The 21,103-nt window shown below is 36.5% G+C and overlaps 2 protein-coding genes across 3 annotated transcripts in view; both read left to right on the top strand.

The window, feature by feature from the left end:
* Position 1: 1 nt before the first annotated feature.
* Positions 2-4,395, top strand: bpgm (2,3-bisphosphoglycerate mutase). Its single transcript, XM_082159218.1, has 3 exons — positions 2-282; positions 1,321-1,943; positions 2,587-4,395. The coding sequence occupies exons 2-3, from the start codon at positions 1,343-1,345 to the stop codon at positions 2,763-2,765; spliced, it is 780 nt and encodes a 259-aa protein (XP_082015344.1). The 5' UTR covers positions 2-282; positions 1,321-1,342; the 3' UTR covers positions 2,766-4,395.
* Positions 4,396-5,687: 1,292 nt separating this feature from the next.
* The window catches only part of cald1b (caldesmon 1b), a 29,796-nt gene continuing 14,380 nt past the window's right edge, over positions 5,688-21,103 (top strand). For both annotated transcript variants that reach the window (XM_082159198.1, XM_082159197.1), the window contains exons 1-2: positions 5,688-5,807; positions 16,712-16,822. In XM_082159198.1, coding sequence (XP_082015324.1) covers positions 16,743-16,822 — 80 coding nt within the window. In that variant the 5' untranslated portion in view covers positions 5,688-5,807; positions 16,712-16,742. The remainder of the gene's footprint in view (positions 5,808-16,711; positions 16,823-21,103) is intronic.

Below are 21,103 nucleotides of genomic sequence, written 5' to 3'. Positions count from 1 at the left end.
GATAAATTGTGAATAAGGTTGTAATCATATACAAATTACTCCTTTATTAAATTGAACTACGGTTCTATTTGGATATGACGTTATCAACCTCAAAATAACGGCAGTTCCGATTCGCCACTGTCCGCTTAAACACGCCTACTTGTGGCGAATCACGCATTTGATTGGCTGAAAGAAGTGTCATTCAATCACACTGTTTCCTCGCGTTTGTTTTTTGATGCTGCTGCTGATAGTTCCTGTTGCAGGGCTGCAGCTACTCTGGGCTGGGTGGTTTCTTATCTGAAGGTGAGCACATAATTCATAGTCATTTTCAATGCTCACAGCTTCTTTCATCTTCACTTAGATTTATGATTAATCTAAGCAGATAAGTACGTTTTTGCGTGCACGGTACGATTTCATTATTATGACATGCTAGCAGGCTAGTTCAGTTGTGTTATAGTGTTGTCATACAGTAGTTTGATCGCTACTGTTTTTCATTTCCAGTTCGCTATTTAGATGCTTCTACATTTTATCCTGCGAATGCAATATATTTTTTTCTATTTAGCGTTTAAATATAAGAGTTGGTCAGAGCTGGTTAAATCATTTACTCATTTAGAATTGACATTTAGTTCATGACCCTTAACCTTTCAGTTCAGTTCTCCAGATAGATTGATGCAGGGTTAAGTAGGCTACTATATTTAAGTTTGTTACATTTCAAGTTAAATGTCATTCTACAACTAACTGGAACTCATTATAATGTTTTATATTGCGTACATACTGTACTAAATAAGTCTATTATGCCCATATTTTAATTATATAGCGCTTTTTACAGATTTGTTCAAAAGCAGCTTTACAGAAAATCGTGTCTTAAAGGGTTATTAGTTCATTATTTACTCACCCTCGTGTCGTTCCAAACCCGTAAGACCTTCGTTCATCTTCGGATCACAAATGAAGATATTTTTGATGAAATCCAAAAGGTTTCTGAACCAGCCATAGTCAGCAACACAATTACCACTTTCAAGGCCCAGAAAGGTAGTAAAGACATTCTTTAAAATAGTCCATGTGACTACAGTGGTTCAACTTTAATTTTACGAAGCAACGAGAATACTTCTGCGCAAAAAACAAACAAAAATAATGACTTTATTCACCAATTTCTTCTCTTCCGTGTCAGTCTCTTACTCTGTTAACGTGAGCACCACGACGTATGCGTGTGATGCTGACGCAGGAGCCAGCCAATACTGAGACAGCGTTCTGACGTAGAACCTGGAAGCAATTTTTTGACATTTATAATCAAGCAGTTGAGATTTGTCATAGAGTATATATCTGCATGTGCATCTCTTTCAGGCTTCCATACTGCCTTTTCTGGATGTCCAAATACAAACTCTTCCTGCTCCGGCATGGGGAGGGGGCCTGGAACAAGGAGAACCGCTTCTGCAGCTGGGTGGACCAGAAACTGAGCGAGAACGGGGTGGTGGAAGCCCAAGAATGCGGCAGGCTCCTGAAAAAGCAGGGGTATCAATTCGACCAGGTTTTTACCTCCTTACTGAGCCGTTCCATCCATACAGCCTGGTTGGTGCTGGAGGCCATGGGAGAAGAGTGGGTCCCAGTCACCAAATCCTGGAGGTTAAACGAACGGCATTACGGTGCCCTGATCGGCCTCAATCGGGCAGAGATGGCGTTGAACCACGGCGAGGAACAGGTTAAACTGTGGAGGCGTAGCTATGATATCACGCCACCCCCCATTCATGAGTCACATCCCTATTACGCTGAAATTTACAATGACCGCCGATACAGTACCTGTGACGTTCCGAAAGAGGAACTGCCCACAACGGAAAGTCTGAAGGAAGTGTTGGACAGACTTCTCCCTTACTGGAATGATGTCATTGTACCGGTGATCAAGAGTGGCCAAACGGTCCTCATCTCTGCACACGGCAACAGCTGCAGGGCTTTGCTGAAACATTTGGAAGGTAAAACTTTTTCTTTCTTTTTTTGTGTGCTTTTTTAAACAGTTTATATACCAGTAGGGACCAGCAGGAGCATGAAAAAAAAAATGAAAATTAAGATATTTTGTCCATACAGTGAAAGTCAGTGGCATCCGGTGTTCATTATATGAACAAATACACATGAAACATTCTTTAAAATATCTTCCTTTGAAAATTATGCTGAAAATTCAGCTTTGCATCACAGGAATAAATTACATTTTGAAAGAAATATATTCAAATAAAAAAACTTTAAAATTGTGAAATACTGTATTCTTGCAATTTACTGTATTTTAATGAAAATACAGCCTTGTGAGCCACAAGAAACTTCTTTCAAAAACATTTAAAAAATCTTACAGACCTCAAACTTTTGAACATTAGTGTACCATATAGGCCTTCAGTTAATCCTAAACATAAAAAACAATCAAATGCAAGTTATAAAACACTAAATTGCTCTTAATCCTGTTTTTATTTAATATTCTATACTTTTAATAGCTTGTTTTTAAACGTTATCAATAATAAAGCATAGAAAGTGGACACTAATACCAATAAAGTTGGTATTAAAACATAAACCTAAAATAATTGAATTAATGCTAATTAATGTACATGCTTTTGCTGTGTTTCTCAACAGATATATCGGAAACAGACATTGTCAATGTAACGCTGCCCACTGGAGTTCCAGTCTTACTGGAGATGGATGAAAATCTTCGACCGGTCAAGCCACGCCAGCTCCTGGGCGACCAGGCCAAAATCCAGGCGGCCATCAAAAAGGTGGAGGATCAAGGGAAGGTTAATGCAGAAAATAAATAAGGGTTTTCTTGAGGAAAATGTCAGAATCTTCAGATAGGAATTGTTCACACAGAAAGATCATTAGTCGTTCAGTATGTCCTGAATGTCCGAGGTAAGCTTTCTGTTTAGAGTGGTATTTTAAGAGTCTAGAAGAGTTATATGTCAATATTTTGAATCCAGGCAATGGTTACTGATCCCAAATGCAGACTTGCTGCATATATTTTGTCACAGCAGGAGGTCTGTAGACCAAATAATGATGTAGATGCTGATATAACATTATTTTTTAAATGATAATTTAATGTGGTGTTATTTTTTGTTAACTCTTGTATTTGAGCCTGTTATTTTTATTATCTATGGATTTTAGGCCACAGAAAACCAGTGCCTTCCTTTGGGTAAAAATAGCATCCATCAGTTGTTTTCTAATAGAATTTGTTATTGTAGGTCAATACAAATGTTTAACAAATTCTGTATTTAAGAAGAAACAAATATTATATATATATATATATATATACTGTATTCTACCATTCAAAAGTTTGGGGTTGGTTAGAAAATGTTTTTAATGTTTTTGAGAGAACTCTCTTCTGCTCACCAAGGCTGCATTTTTCTGATCAAAAATACAGTAAAATATTCTGAAATATTACAAGTTAAAATAACTGCTTACTATAATATAATATAATGTGAATTTTCAGCATCATTACTCCGGTCTTCAGTGTCAAATGATCCTTTCAAGAAACATGTCTTATTCTCATCAATGCTGAAAACAGTTGTGCTGCTTAATATTTTTGTGGAAATTGAGACACAGGATTCTCTGATAAATATAAAGTAAAAAAAGAACAACATTTACTTGAAATAGAAATATTTTTTAACATTATAATATTTAATGTCACTTTTGATCAACTGAATGTGTCATTGCTGAATAAAATATAAACAAGCACAAATTATTCACTCCACTGTCTGGACTTCCAAGGCACAGACTAACCCTAATGTTATTGGATTCGTATTCATAATCCACAAATCAGTTTTATTAAGCTTAATATTTATATATATAAAAAAAATAGAGACTCAATTGGATATCTGAAGAATAATTTTAAATAATTAAAAATATGTGTGTTATATACTACAGGTTGCATATTTTGGACGGAATTATTTAAAAAGGTCATTTTATTTTTGTCTAATGTATTTATTACCATAAAGATAATATGTGTTAAGATTAACTTATATTCAGTTTTATCATGCAAGGCCAAATGCAGCCAACGCTAACTCTTTCTTTATCTCATCCGACATTAACGAACTCAAATGCAAAGAAAACCTGGTGAGTAAAACTAAGACATAGGCTAGTTGTGGTTTAGAAAGTCTGTGCACTGTAATACCTCTGTTTTGTTTTTGTGTATTTAATGTTGCTCATCACTGTACTGTATAAGGAAAGAAATGTTATATGTGTGTTGTTTTTGTTATAATATCCATAGTGTCTTTCACTGTTACATGTCTACATGCTCTATCCCTGTCCGACTATACTACTATTATTTAACCGTGGCACATCTTATGTAGTTTTTCACCACCCAGAAGCACTGGTCTAATGGGTTTAGCACATCCTTGATACATTTTCCTGAAAGAATAATATATAAAAATAAAGATGACGGATATAAAAGGGGTTAATGTGTATTGAATGGTGTGTGTGTGTGTGAAAAAGAAGAAAACACCTGAGTTAACCAGGAGGAGGTGCTGCATTGCTACAGTGTTTTCTGAGGAGACATTTCTCCAGTAGATGTTGATCTTAATATAATAGCAGTGGATGGTAAGTTTATTATTATAGAAAGCACTAATGTCATAAGGAAACTGATTTTGGTTATTCAATAGGATGTAGCACTTGGCAGAGTACATATTCATTAAACCTAATAGCTCACATTTGTCTTGTTGCGCTGGAATGTTCGAAGAGAGGCACTAAAGCATATCCTCATGGTCTTTAACATCCTCTTTATACATTTGAACATGTTATATGCTCATGGGAAAACATGCCACATCCATCTTCTTCCATGCTTATTAAAAAGTAATGTGATTTTCAGTGAGTTTATTTGCTGTGCTATGAAGACGTGACCGGACAGCCAGTTTCTGATTACACGTGATATAAACTCCTCATAAGAAAACATTTGTCATGGACTGAAACATGGGTTTGACGGCCCTTACTTAAGTCTCGAAACAGCACAAAAAGCATCGCAGGAATCTGACTGTAGAAGCTCTGCCAAGGATCTAATTTGAGAACTGTTCTGTTTGGCTGAAGCCTAGAGAGTCCTGGACACAACGTAGCCTCGTCTTCACTGCCAGTCTGAGACCTGTTTCTCTCAAAATGTTTATGGTTAGGACTTTAGCATGGGTTGTTGATGCTAATGCCACTGTCCTGGTTGAGCTCAGAACTATTTATTCCTGCTGTGGCTGCAAACTAATAGGCTAGATGGTCATAGGACAGTATGATGTTCACACCAAGCACATTTACATAAAGCATAGACCTTAGGGTAGTGCCAGATTTATTTTTTGATAGAAATAGAAACAAGGCTGTGAGGGATAGAAGTACAGTGCATTTAATGGGTTGCACAACATACCGATTGTTCAGCAGCAAACGAAATGTCTTTCTGAAAAAAATAATAATAATCAGTACACAAAACTCTATGAAGCAGTTTTAAACATTGTGAGTTGTAATTTTATTGTATGTGTAATTTTTCATGCTTTGTTGTTTTGCTTTCATGTAGTTTTTTTTTTTACAAATTTTATTGGTTAAATGCAAGATTTTTTTTTAACTAAGATGCAACAAATTGTGTTGGAGGCTATAAAAGTGTAATATATGACACTGATCTATTAGGCTACTTATGGATGGAGGAAAGTGCAGGGAAACTGCTACCAAATGCTTTGAAGTGATGAAGCTCAGCAGAGGCGGAGTCTGAAATGCTGCACATTTTATAAAATGTGGAGTCACGACTCATGTAACTCCTTCAGTGCCCTTTCAGCAGCACGATCACACTTGAAGACTAAATTGGAAAGCGCACTGAAACCTGCTCCAGTCCATTACAGGTAGGGGTTAGAAGCAAAGTGCTTCATTTTAGCCTTTTAAAATGTTTTTTTTTTTTTTTTTAATGGACATGCTTTCATTTATAATCATGCTTTTAATGTATAAAAACATGCTTCTAATGGCAATTTAATTTACTAGAAGTAAAATTTGTTGTCTTTGCAAGACAAATGAATTGTATGAAAAATGTTCTGTTTTCCCCTGTCACTTGCTCCCTTGTCAAGAACATCTGTAGATTCCCTTTGCTTTTAAATTACAGTCCAAGTTAATTGGAGGGTCTCCCACAAAATCACTAACTACTAGTTGTTTTTAGCATGAGCTCATCCAGCCTTTGGATCTTTCTAATGAGTTTTTTTAAATATTTTTTTTATGTGTGTGTGTGTGTGTTGCATTTAACGGCCAGCTTTCTTAGTACACCTGCATCACACTACTTTAAAATCGTTTCTGCTCATTGTATAGAGGGGAGACCGGGGCTAATTATCACATTCTTTACTCTTGAACATTCTTTACTCTTTTAGCACTTGAACATTTTCACTGTTATTTCCCAGGAAAATAGATGCTATTTACACTTTGACCAATAGCGAGGGATACATTTAAATAATAACAATAATAATTGTAACAAAAACATTATAAAAAAAAAAACGAAAACGAAATAATTACAATAATAATAATTTTAGCAAAAAAATATTTCATTTTATTAATAATGATATATACTGATAATAATAATAATAATTATTATTTTATGTTATTTCCCAGGAAAATAGATACTGTTCAGACACTGACCAATAGTGAGGCATGTTCTTATGCTGTATTGGGGTAAGTTGTCACAACTGAACCTGCCATTAAGCAGCCTATAGTTTTTTATTTTTGTTAAAAAAAAAAAAAAAAACACCAAAAATATAAAAGGTAACACACAAAAATATATATTTATATATTTATTTTAATAATATTAATTTAATTACATTTTAATAATAATAATAATAATTTTTGGCTAAAATATTTCTTCTAAAATATTAAATGAATACATAAAAATAATAATGGCCATAAATACATTTCATCTAAAAATAATAATAAATAAATATTAATATAGCCCAAAATTATTTATCCTAATTTTTTAATTAATAATAAAATAATAATAATTATTATTATTTACAATCATTTATTTCATATGCATAATTACAAATTTTGACCCAAGATATTTCATGGTGAATGCATGTCATGCGACTTAACTAGCAGTCTGCAGTTTAAGATTGAGTAAATAAACCATTACAGGCATTTTTTTTTTTTTTTTTTTTTGGGAGAATGTCTCAGTATTATATCCCAGAGTGCAGATCTGGTGACAGATGAAGCAGTGTATGGAATGCACAGCGGCAGTGTGTGTGTTTTGCGCAGCTGAACAGAATCTGGAGGCAATTCAGCACACAGCGATAACAGGGCCTTGGCACAGGCTGCGGGCAGGATGTTAGGAGTACTGCCCTATGTTTCCGGAGTGGGATGGGATCAAGCTTGGGAATGCTGCTGGCCCTCAGTGCCCAGACTCAGGGGGGAAATCAGAGAGCAAGGGATGCTGGGTCAGCAGGGGCCCATTAATGATCAGGTAGAATCATTGTGCTCAAAGGAATCATCCAACAACATGGAAAGAGACATTGATATTCAAACTGGTTGTTTTGATTGGCATAAATTCCAGTATGAATATTCAAAACTAAAAAAGGATATTTAAAAATCACAATCACCCATTACATTTTCAGTTGAAACCTCCTGTCAGCTTAATCCTGACATGTGTGAGTGAATTGGACACGGACCAGACTATGCACTCAAAGTAATCTATAGTTATTTCAGTTGTGCTAGAAGCTGGATTTGGACTTTTAGAACCATTCGTAGTTAAATATATAACGAGACACAATTCCTTAGACTGCTCATTTAATACACAGTTCATTGCTGCCAGATGTTGAAAAGCAGGTAATTTGAAGACAAATTTTCCATAGTGCTGCCTTGAATTATGCAGCAAACACTTTGGGATGGAATTATATATATTGGAACTGGAGTGTACCACTTAACCAAAGATGATGGACAATTGGCACATGTAACATTCCCAAGGTGTGAGGTCAGAGTAAAACGAAGCTGAACTTTCTTAGGGTAGGTCCATCAAAAATATGTATGGGGAAGTTTGCAGCTGTTTTGTGCGCAAGGCCGATATCCCGAATTCCGTTTTGAGGTTTACTCCTTGAATGTGTTCCATCGCAACATACTGTTTATCATACGTTATCCAGGCGTCAAGCTGTGGAAAAGCTTTGACGCTGGAGCGCGCGTGTGCCAAGTCAGGTCTTTTCCTTACATGGTATAAGCCACTAGGCATGAGACCATCTCCTTTCCGACACATGTGGATCTGTCTGGCCATGATCAATGTCTTGTTGCCCAGGAAATTTGGAATGTGTTTAACTGCAATTGAGGTTCCTTTCCGAGCATCTCAGTGTTCTGTAGTCCAACTCCTTTGCACTCTCAAGAATAATTTGTACACTGAGGATTTTACTTGGTAAATTTTTTACATAGTTAAAAGTGGGATCATTCTTACCTTTTTTGGGTTGTTTTGCTAAATAAAGACCATTCTTGGTCATAGTCGGCCACCTGTCCAATAGCGCATTGAAACGTTTAAGCTGCTTTAATATTTACTTCAATATGGCATGCTGGAAATGACTGTTTGTGATCATTTGTGCACTCAAAAATATTTATGTCTAAATTTAAGATTTACATATTTAAGAAGACATATTTTAAATTGCAAATTTCCAACTATTCGGTTCATAGTTTTAACATGAATGAACTAATAAACTTAATGTGATAAATAACAGCCATACATATATTAAACAGGTAGGATTTCTGTAATAGTACTAATAAACAATGTATTTAAACACACAATAACCAGGTTTACATATTTATCATCAATAAAATAAAATAAAATGCAAAGATGCAAATAGTTCATAATAAACCATGCCATCATTTTTTGAGTGCAGAAATGTTACCTGTTTCATTTATGTATGACTGACAAAATATGCATCACAGTTTATTCGTTTTTTTATGTAATCCAAATGGAAAAGGAAATTGTATATGAAATTCAAATCAATAAATCAGAAATTTTGAGGGTAGGAAGCACAGATCTGATTATAATCAAAAACATTCTTATTTGACTCACGCAGCTTGAGGGGGTCTGCTGGAATGCATTAAATAGACAGAAGTCTGCAAATGGTTCCTCTTTGCATGCTAGTGAGAGTTTAAGGGAAGGAACTATGAGAGCCCAAATGCAATATTTTGAAAGAATAGTAACGCAATGGTTCAAAACTTCACTTCACCATATGACTGCAAGTATGTGCACACGAATGTGCTTGTTGTGCTTTCCGTTTCAAAATCATTGGCATTAAGTTGGTCCTCCTGTTTTGCAGCAATGAGCAACTGCAAACAGATCAAAAGTAAGAATGTAAGTATATGTAAGTATAAATAGCTCAAACTTGGGCAAACTCACCCTGACATCACAAGACAATTCCTAAACGTAAAAAAAAAACGAAAACACTGGAGATCACTAGAGAATAGCACAACACAACTACCAACACAGACGAGACCTGACAAAGGAACACACGGAACTGAGCTACACAAGGGATGATTGACTGAAACAGAACAGGTGTTAACCAGTTAAGAACCAAGGAAACTAACTAGCAAATCAGGCAGGCAAACCAGGAACAGGACATAAAGGAACAAAACCAAAACAGAATACACGTGACATTACACCCCCCTCCCGGAAGGTGCGTCTGGAAGAGGATATGCATGTGAATGCGAACCGAGGAGAATGACGGTGGGAGAAACCAAGGTGGTAATGATGGTGGAAGGAGCCAGGAAGGATCCAGGAACAGAAGTGGTGATGCAGGAACCCAGAGGACAGGTGGAGACTTAGCTAACGACACCAGGGGGACAACTGACGGAGACGTGTCCGATGGAAGTGGAGCCCTAGATGCAGACGGAGAGCAGATGGGACCGGGCAACAACGATGGTCCAGGAGGCTGAGCCGCAGTGACAAGCGTCCAAGGTGGACCCAGAGTGCCTGAGGACTAAGGCGAAGCCGGAGGGACGAGGAAGCCCGGTGCAGCTGCAGGGACGATGGTCTCAGGTGGAGCCGGGGGAGGGAGGAGCCATGGCAGAGCTGAGAGGTCGACAGGCCGAGGTCGAGTGATAGGATCAGTGGCTGGAGGCAGAGCCGGGGTATCCACTTGCCTGGGCGACGCTAGAAGACTCGATGCAAATCCACTCAACAGAGTGGCGTAATTGAGAAGCCGAGGGGCTGAAGGGAACCAGCAGGGGCTGGACTAAATGACTGTCTGACATTGGAAGAGGAGGCGGGAGAGGGAGGCTAGGTGGGAACTCTGGAGACATCAGGCTGGGTGGAACCAGCAGGGTCGCAAGAGACTCTGAACTGGACAGAACCAGTGGAAACACAGGAGACTTTGTGCTGGACGGGACCAGCAGGGACAGGAGATTAGGGTAAGCATCCTCCTCTAGCAATCCCACAGTGTCGATGTTGCCGGCTTACACACCTGGTCAGACTCACAGTGGGGCTCAGGCTGGCTGGCTTAGTCCTCTTGTCTGGCTCTGGCTCATGCATCACGGCAGGCTCAAGCCCTCCGTTTGCGGTGGGCCCTGGTGTCATATCCGTGCTGCAGGGTGATTGCTGGCTGGGCTCTGGGTTCAGAGTGGGGCAGGAAATGATCTCCGCTGAGCAGATGGTGTTTGCTGGTCTATTGTTTTCAAGCACAAACTCTGCAAAATTCCCCCAAGGACCCACACCTGGTAGGCATGCTTTCGTTTCCGCGTTTAAACGTGTGAGGTAGAATGTGCTCAAGGAACGGTCCGGGAAGTTTGTTAAGCACAACAGCACAGAATTTTCAGGTGTGGATCTCGGGGGACTGCTGCTCCTGGTCCATACAGAGCAGTTGGTCCATACTTTATAGGTCTGGTCCTCTGTCAGGAGGTGGTTGTATTGAGAATGCACAACGAAGGAGTAGAGAAACAATAGTCTTTATAATCCACCAACTAAAACACAGGAGATCTCTAGAGAATAACGTAACACATCTACTAACATAGACGAGACCGGACAATGGAAAAATACACAGGGCTTAAATACACAGGGGATGACTGACTGAAACAGAACAGGTGTTAACTAATTAAGAACCAAGGAAACTAACTAGAAAATCAGGCAGGCAAACTGAGAATACAACACAGAGAAAACAAAAACAAAACTGATTACACGTGACATTAATATCTTATAATATTAAATGTAAAGTTTGTATGTATATATAATATGACTTATAACTTTCTTGTTATGCTGGTAATTATAGAAATGTATGATATGAAATATATAACATCTATGACTATTTCTAGTGGCTAAAAGGTTGTAGCCCTTGGCATAGAACTAGTCGAAGATATATGATGGGGTTATTCTGAAACAGAAGGTTTTCTGTTCTACAAGGGACACAGGTGGAGAGAGAGAGAGAGAGAGAGAGAGAGAGAGAGAGAGAGAGAGAGAGAGAGAGAGAGAGAGAGAGAGAGAGAGAGAGAGAGAGAGAGAGAGAGAGAGAGAGAGAGAGAGAGAGAGAGAGAGAGAGAGAGAGAGAGAGAGAATTTAGAGACCCTACAGTTTAGGACTCTGAGGACAATTTGTGCTCCAGTGCCTCAGGGGTGCACTAAGTAATGCCATTCCCCAAATTTTCAATGTTTAACAGCTGGTGTACAGAAATGAGAGGCATCACACAGAGGCAGAAGGGTGACAGAGGGCAAACCTACTGCCAGCGACCTATTCAAAACATCAAGAGTCATGACTAATCACTGTTATTCGGGTGTTTTTGCTGCTTCTGTTCATTAAAGGATGTCATAATGCAAGCATGTATTTCTCAACTTTCTCTGTTATGATATTAGCAATCATGCATGAGTTTAAGTGTCTTGATTGCTCCAGGAGTTTGCTTGATATATTATTTGGGGAATAAAACCTTACATTGTTAGCAATGATATGGTTAACAAGCTGCAACAGAGTGTCATATTCTTTTTTAGTTATGCTTGCTAACGCACAAAACATAAACCACTTTACACAAACCCTCTCAAAAAGCAATAAAAGACAAGCATGTCTTTGTGCTGGATGTGATATACACTAGGTATTTATAGATAGACTTGCACTCTAAACTGAAGCCCATGTTAGTTTCGCAGGGTGAGCATCTTTAGCCATTTTTGGTTAAGCAATGCTTCAAAGTGAGCAGCAACTCCATCCTGTTACACGTCATGGCACAAAAGCCTTCACATATTTATCAGGTCTGACTTTTACGATCCTAGCCACTGATTCAGCACACCTCTGTTTGGGGTTCCCCCGATTTGTGCATCTGGAGATTGGTGTGACGGAAGTAGAGGAGTGAATGGAGAGGGCTTGATTCACTGCCAGTGTACAGCTGCTTCTACTGCTAAGGGCGAGTTGTTCTTGATGTGATTTGAGGTTTTCGTGTAATTGCCAGCACTAATGCTAATTACACATCAGAAAGACGGGTTTAAGAAGAACATAACATCTCACAGCCTCCTTTGATAGTGTGGAATAGAATGACAGACATAAATTAAATCTTTCATCTTGTCCTCAAAAGTTGTCCAAACATGCTGTAGATGAGCAAATGATCTATTATTCTGGTTTATTGTTTAACTTTAGTGTGTGCGCTGACACGAAGAGCGAGTGGGAAATGATTCAAGACTTTACTCCAACACAAGCTATTGGCTTTAAACGCCTGGATTATCCTATTTTTTAAAGTATACTTATTATATGTTTACTTTAAAAAAAGAGATTGGACATAAGATGTTAATTTCAGTTTAAATAATTTTATTATATGAGAAGAAAGAGACCCCAGAGTGATGCTACAGAGATTAAACTATATGAATAAGTGAATAAATCAAGTGGAAAGCAGGTACTCTAACAGTGACTAGAAAATCATTTCAGCATCTTGCACAGCTCTTGTTGGTTTTGGCTAGGACGTATAGATCCCACCCTGATGTGTATTCTGGCTCCACACATTTGTCCTGTCCGCACGTAATAAAGCTTTATAGAAAACCCACAAGACAGCTCTTTATGTCATTGTAAACGGCTTCACCCAGTCTTACCTGGGTGGTTGCTCTGACTTCCTGACACACAGGCTTCCATTACGGGCTTAAGATACGGTATATACATCTTTTTAATGCATTTGGACATCATCGTCTAACTGTACTGTAAAATCTGTTTGCACTTTAGAGCAAAAGCATTATGCTGGTCATAGTAGAGTCTATAGTGCATTCAAACACACTCTGGGTAAAGAATGAAAACCATGAAGAGGGCAAATTGCCCAGGACCTGAAATCAGTCACAGATGTGTAAATTAGAATATGTTCTCCGTCTCTGTCATGTGGAAATGATTTGTGGACCCTACGATACTTTGTGGAAGGAAGACTAGACATTGAAAGGGAGTCTGGGAAATGTGTAACATGCCCACTATACCCAAAAGCATTCTGTAATTTCTGTAAGTATGAGCAAGAGTTAAAGTGTAGCTTCGCCATTTTCAACCTGCTTTATATTGTTACGATGTCGGTAGTACATGTACGTTAACAACATTTAGTCATTCTCTGTGTTACCTGGACTGAGAAATTCACGTTTATTTGTCAGCAAAAGTTCGCTGGATGACGTACTTTTGACAGCTCCAGGGCTTCGGGAAAACTATAGATTGTACTTCCTCATTTTTGTATCCCCGCCCACAGACATTCGGGGTTGACAGGGTTATTAATAACTGTTACTGTAGGGGTAGGTTTATCACTGAAAATTGTATCGCACTTTGTCTACTCTTTTAAAGGCATTGTGGTAAAAATGGAACACTATGACAGAACAGCAGTTTCTTTCAGTTTTTCCCCTCCGTTTGGCATAAAACACAGTGTTCGTAGTCATCCCGTTGGAAATGTTCACTACGAACACAGAGGTTTTTCAGAATTTCCATCGCAGCTTTGCAGCCTTTAGCCTCTAGCCTCTACCTACAACATGCTGGATGCTTCACTGGAAACCTAAAGTATTTCACTCTAAATCATTCACATAAGTTGACACTATACCAAAAGTTTGCTAAGAAGTAGTTCCTACTAAAGCAAGGCAGGATTTGACTGGTAAGCGTCTCTATAGCAGACTGGTGGGAGTGGCCACTATTTACTCTAGTCAGGTATCACCCATTTCAAATTTTTTCACCTTTCTACTGCATAATCAGCCATGTTTTATTGAAACCCCCTTTAAGATTAACAGAAAGTGGAAATTAGGTCTAAGAAAATTCCTTCCGCTTTAATTAACCTATATATCAGCTATTTTGAATCGGGTAAAATTCCTAAAATCGTCAATGTCTCCATTTGTTCCTAAAGTTTTGTTCTAACATACAGAAATAGATTTTTTTTAAATATATTACAAAAAAATATTATTCTGATGCAGTGGGGTTCAGAGGTTTCAGACCAGATTGATTTTTTTTTTTATCCATTAAAACTGATAAATAAACAGTGCAAATAAAGTAGTTTTAGAATATGATATTATATAATATTAATTTAACACTAATGCATTTCAATTATTCATCTATATATTTTTACATTTTTCAGATTTGTGTAATTTCAGATTCATATATATATATATATATATATATAGTATATTAGTACATTAATATAATATTTGTTATGCCATTGTTATGCTGGTCATTTAAATTCTTAAATTAACCCTACTTAATTAAATATTTTCTTAATGAAAGATTACAGAGACTTAAATTTCTGCAAACTCGTGCAAAAATTGTACTGCTTAATTTTTTAACAATTCAATTACCTTTTCTACCAAGGTTTATATGGACCACTTCTTGTCCACTGGTTCCTTTACAAGACAATTGCACAAATTTCATTTGTAAAACTGTCAAAAGTGTTGAAAACTGCATTTTGGTTGCATTTGATTAATGCAGTGAAAAGTGTTCAATTGAAATTCGATCAATTCGCTAAATTGCCACTGGGGTCACCAAAACTTTCTCACACCATGTTATTCAAAAAGCCCAATGCAAATGTAGGAAATTGCATACATATTGTCTTATGCGTAAGTGCAATGCATGAACCCGTGGTCAAAGCACATCAGCCTTCTGTTGACAGATGTGACGGGTTGTAGGCAGGGGTTAAGAGGGTTCAGGAAAGCCGTCTGCGTCTATCACCCAGAAAGCCTTCACATGAGGTCACTATTATAGGACTTTTTCAGTTTATGCACATATGGAGACTCTTTGGACTGGTGCAAGAGCCTTGTTCCTCTGCCTCTGGAGGAAAGCCAAACCAAACACGCCTGCAGCTCTGGTGGAAGCAGCCGTCCAACAAGTCCACTCACCTCTAGCCTGCTGTCTAGCCCAGCACTCCACACATGTGATATGGAGAGAAGAACACAGAACAGCCTTTGTCACACCACCAACCTAATTGTTCCCACATCGATGCAAAGATATTATAATATAAAATGGAGACCGGAGTCTTGTAGAGAGACGACTATAAAATCCTTAACAGAATTATTCAAGCAGGTTCCCCCGTCAAGGATGTTGAAGTGCTGTCTGACCAACCAATTCAAAGGCTTCAACACTATGGAAGACTAGGAGTAGGAGTGACACTTAAAAATAAAATGAAGGAAAAAGTTATGTTCATGTTTTAAGATGGAATTAAATAAATGGATATCAAAAAAAAAAAAAAAAAAAAAATGGATGCATGCATAGATGTCAGATGACAGTCTGCTATACTTTGAATGGTACAGTTCCCCCTACAAGTGAATTGTCAAATGGAATTTTTCAACTATATGACGAAAAGCATTTGTCAAATGACACAGACAAGAAATTAGCAAATAGACAGAAAAGAAACAAGCAATTTTTTAATGCAATGTTGTGTTAATTTAATATTTCAAGTGGCAGCCTATAGATATGCACCCCAAATTTCCGCTAATTCTGTTTGGAGCTGCTAGTTAAACACTGAATTACCAAGTTATTATATATTATACCAGAAATGTATGTTTTTTGTTGTTGTTTATATTGGTGAAGGCACTTGGGTCTTGGCGGATTGCTGTTCAGGAAACTCTTTTTGTGTGTAAAATACTCTTTCCTTCGTGCACAATATGATTTTGATTGATATGATTTTTGTCTTTGTCTTTATCAGTTTTCATTATTTCAGGGAATGTAAGCGAATGTGCACTGTTCAACTAAAATTTGCCACTTCCTTAGCTCTGTTGAGCAGCTGATTAGCAATGTGTTGGACATACAATCAGAAAACACAAAACCATGATTTATTTTAATGAAATTCAGAAAATTGTATATGAAAAAATGTGGTAGCACTTTATTTTACAGTCCTGTTCTGCATGTACATACCATGCACTTTTTATAGTAATTGCAATAACTGGGTAATAACTAGGTACTAACCCTGTACCTACCACTAAATCTAACCTTAACCCATGTAGTTACCTTATATTACCAAGTACTTTCTTAGGTAAGTACATGAAAGTGCACATTACTGTAAAATAAAGTGCAACCAAAAATGTATATATTTATATATATAAATTATATGTTTATTGTATGGAGAAAGGTGAGAAAATAGAAAGTGGAAGATACAAAAAATTTTATTTCCATTAGTAAAAAAGATTAGTGGCAAATTTGAATTTGTGGCAAAGTTTGCCTTTCCTGGTAGTTGTTCCAGGGAAATTGGATCAAGAAACTGGAATGTTGTGGTTGGTCCTGGTGAGTTATAAGCCAAACAGCTGACAGGGAGCGTCTTGACTTTGAATTAGAGTGATCAGGACAGTTCAGATCTTTAGAAATCCCCTGTCTGACTGTCTTCCTCTCTTTCAGCTTGCACCTAAAGAGCTCTGTGTGAATCATCATGGACGAGGACTTTGATTTCGAGCGTCGCAGAGAGTTACGGAGACAGAAGCGAGAGGAAATGCAGCGGGAGGCAGAGAAGTAAGTTACACGGGTTGATTTACACACTGTCTTTACCTCATTTTTTTGAAACATTGAATTTGCTGTCAATCAATTTTACTATCAATCATCATTTTTTAAATGATTCAATAAAATTCAGATCACTGTCATCCCGATGATGAATTGAATACTATTTTAAGCCACAGGAGTGCTGTCTGTAATACTCTGGCCAAGTTGGAGAGGCCAGTGACTGCGTGGTCCAAACAACAGAGCCTCTGCTCGCCTCTCTATTCCTTATAAAGGTTGACATGCTTGTAAATGTCTTTCTACGCTTACGGGGCTTTGTTACAGTTGACGGGGCGGTAGAGTAAATCCAGATAATATCTGATTTTAGACAGACGTTCATTGGGTATATATTTTTAAGAGTGTGATGGTTTCTTTCGGACACAGAATGGTGCACTAGTTAGTTGAAAGTCAAAGTTTTACCACAAAACCTAAAATAAAGAAATTAGAAATTATATTTATAAAAATAAAGCATTTTTTCCCCTGATTATCCTTGTTTTAATGAAAAAGTAATGATATATGCTATTATTTAAATGTTTTTTGTTTTTTTTTACTGCGTAATTTATGATGATTTCAATAAAAATACATTTGTTTTAGTAATTTTGGTAACACTTTACAATAAGGTTAATTTGTTCACATTAGTTATTAGTTATGTGACCTTATTGTAGTTTTCCAATAAAAATCACTTTTAACAATAATGGAACTAAAAAATGTAAAACTTAATGTGCTTAATGTAACAAGAAAATAATTTTACAATGCAAAAAAAAAATCAGGCTTAATTTTATTTATGGAAAATATTATTTTTATAATAAAATGTAGAATACAAAATATTTGTTTAAATATTTTTCTATTTACAAAAGGTGACCTGTGCATTTTGTAAAATTGACCTACTTATCTGTGTAAGAATTTACTTCTGATTTCATGTTGCTTTTAGTAGATACAATGCAGCTCACTAAGGGAGAAATGTTTGTCATTATAAAGAAAAGAGAAATAGCATGCTATTGCATTATGGCTCTTTTGTACACAATAAATGTCAATTATTCTGTGTTTACACTGGGTTTGTATAAACCAGATTAGATTTATTTATGTGTGTCTGTTTTTACACAAGACTTCTGTGGAAATCCGTCTTTATTTCAGGAACCGCTTAAAGTCCTTGCAGCAGCAAACATCAACGTTCTTGTGTAATATGAAAAGTATGTACATTTAAAATGGTAATTTAAGGCCTGCAAACCTTTATTCTCCTCATATTAATTCTTGAAATACATAAAAAGTTTGTATTAGCATGGGTAATGTGCGCTGTGGGTTTGGCAGGCCAGGTTTGTTCAGTGTTTATAGTTCACGATGACTTGGCCCACTCATAGACTGAGAGCTGCAGTTTCTCCATCCCTCTATAACTCCCACTGTCCAGAGCTCCATTTAAGGACTGATCTGGAGATGACAGATGACAGATGCTTTACTGCTCTTTGTGAGGGGTAATACTCATTCCAGAGAACAGATGACAGAATGCACTAATGTTACACATGACTGTCAGCACATTTGATCATATTTTAGCATAGCTTGGAATGCAGATGAACGGTTTTGTATTGTTTTGTCTAATTGTGGAAGGTAGTGAGGTTAATGGACGGTGTCCGTGGCAAGGCTGCAGAAGATGCTCGAATGATAACATACACTGTTAGTCTTACACTTTACATGTTTTCCGTTTCTGCAATTGCAATATTTAGGGTCTAGAAGATTACGGTGTTTACAGCGAGATTTTTTTCTTTTTATACAAAAGTCTTTGTGATAAATATTCAGATAAAGGAGGATAAGACTCTCTGGTTAAAGAAGGGACTCTTATGATTTATTTTAATTAATTAAAAATGCATGAAAAATACATCTCATTTTGAAAGACTGACACTTTTTCTATGATAAGCATGTTTTTTAATTTCTTAAAATTTTGAAGGCAAAAAGTCAAAAATCACAACTGTCCTGATATCATAATGAATGAAGAGCCTCATTAAAATAACAGAAGTCTTGGAAAGAATTTTTAGAATTTTTATTATATATATTTCTTTCTAAAGCTAGCCTACTTTCTATTTGATGTTTTTTTTTCTTGTTTTTTTCATTTAACACAATAATGACTTTAGTTTAAATTATCTTTTTTGGGTAATTTCATATATGCCCTAATATATATACATATATACATAATATACATACATACATACATACACACACACACACATATATATATATATATAAATAATCTAATTAATTACATGATGTGCCGATTAAATAATCGAATTAATCGCAAATTAATCACATATTAAATTCGGCTTAGAAACTACCCCCAAAAAATTATTTAAAGTCATTATTGTGTTAAATGAGAAAAGCATCAAATAGACATTATTTGATTCAACAGAATTTATTAGACAAAAACCTTTAGGCTACAACGGCCATTCTTTTTTTGTGAAGAGCCGCATCTGAATCGGTATTTAGATATATTTAGTACAGACCGTTTACTTATTTATTTATTTCAGCTCAGATGTTTATTTATTTCAGCTCAGATGTGGCATGAATAGCAATATTTCTATATTTAAAAATATATATTTGTGTGGTGTATCTCTCCGAAAACACAATATTTGTGAATTAACATTATATAAAAAAAAAAAAAAAAATACTTTACCTAGAAAAATATATTTAAATATTCTAATATTCAATTGTTCTATTCTAATATTCTTGTCTACAGCAGTTCATTGGAACGAATGTCTTTAAGGCAACATCTAGTGTGTATATATCTATGCACCAGTCTGCGTACACGTCAGATCAGATCACTTGGACGTGGCTGTGTATAAGAGGTAAAAACGATATAAATACTGTTCGTTTTCTCACACAAACCGCTCTTTTCGTGTCTTAGGCCATCAATGTGTACTTACGATGGGGAATTGTTTAATTTGGACGATGGGGAATTGTTTAATTTGGACGATGGGGAATTGTTTTAATTTGGACTCTGTGCATGCTCTTTGAGACCGTGACCATAAACCTGCATTATATGACTGACAGACAAGAACGGTTTGACCTAAAAATATCAAAATTGAAACTACTGCGGAAAAAAAGACACCTACATCTTGGATGCCCTTGAGGTAAGCTAAAACATACCAAAAATTAATTTCAAAGTGAACTATCCCTTTAAAACCATATAAAACCAACTTGAATGTAAAGAGATCATTTCTTAGAACCTGGCATGTTTTAAAAGATTTTCATTATCATAGATATGTCTTATTTGTCTAAAGCACATTCAACTATGAGAAAATACACTAAAAATTACACACACACACAAAAAAATCACTTTTAAGCCTCATTGTGGCAACAATCCGATCTAAAAAGGAAATCAAACCTTTAATAAAAATCACTTTCACATCCAGTTGAAATCCCAAGCCAAATCCACCACGCCTTAAAAGCCTTTCATCAAGAGAAATGATGAATTCTGACACTTTCTGCTTTTTTTGTGTGCATGTTAAACTCTGAGTGAGGGCGATATATTTCTCTTCTGCTGCACAATGTCATATTTCAGTCTGGTCTCAGAAGCTGTTCAGTGCATATGTGCTGGAATGACCCAGAGAAAAACTTTATCGAGATGGATGAGTCTCAAGAAAGAAACCTCAAGGCATTTCGACCACATCCACTGGCTTTGTAGTGGAGAAAACAAACTTTATTGGAATCATATCTGGAAAAGACATATTCTCTATGAAAATTATTGATGCTAAAGAATCCAAACTCCCCCAAATCCCAGCCGCCTGTCATGGTTTCCAGTTCAAAACAGCGACGGAGAGAACCCGCATATTTGTGTCAAAGGAAGTGATCATGGCATCGCCAATAAATCCCTTGTGCTTGATTAAACAGCTCACCAGATGCATCAAGATATTTTCTGAATGTGTTTGCTCTTTCAATATAACCACTTCAAAATAAAGCCATCATAATTGTGTCCAATTTAATTTTCAAACATCCGAGTATGAACTAGACGGTCAAAGTAATGATGTGTGGCTTCTACTTTATTTACAGTATTCAGCATGTGAATTATATGGATTCATTTTACATTCATTTTGTGCCACAATGGCAGAGTCCAAAAATTATTTCAAACTATTGTATCAGTGCATATGTAGAGGATGGTGAAGGTCACATGATGAATTATTGGTCATTATTAGTGGCCTTTCTATAGTACTGAAAGGAATTCTTATACTGTTTTTTCATAGTACATTTTAAAATTACTTGTATTTTGTACTT

Source organism: Leuciscus leuciscus (assembly GCF_965113295.1).
Source record: "Leuciscus leuciscus genome assembly, chromosome: 25".
Classification (NCBI taxonomy): Eukaryota; Metazoa; Chordata; class Actinopteri; order Cypriniformes; family Leuciscidae; genus Leuciscus; species Leuciscus leuciscus.
This window is presented reverse-complemented; position numbering and strand designations above follow the sequence as displayed.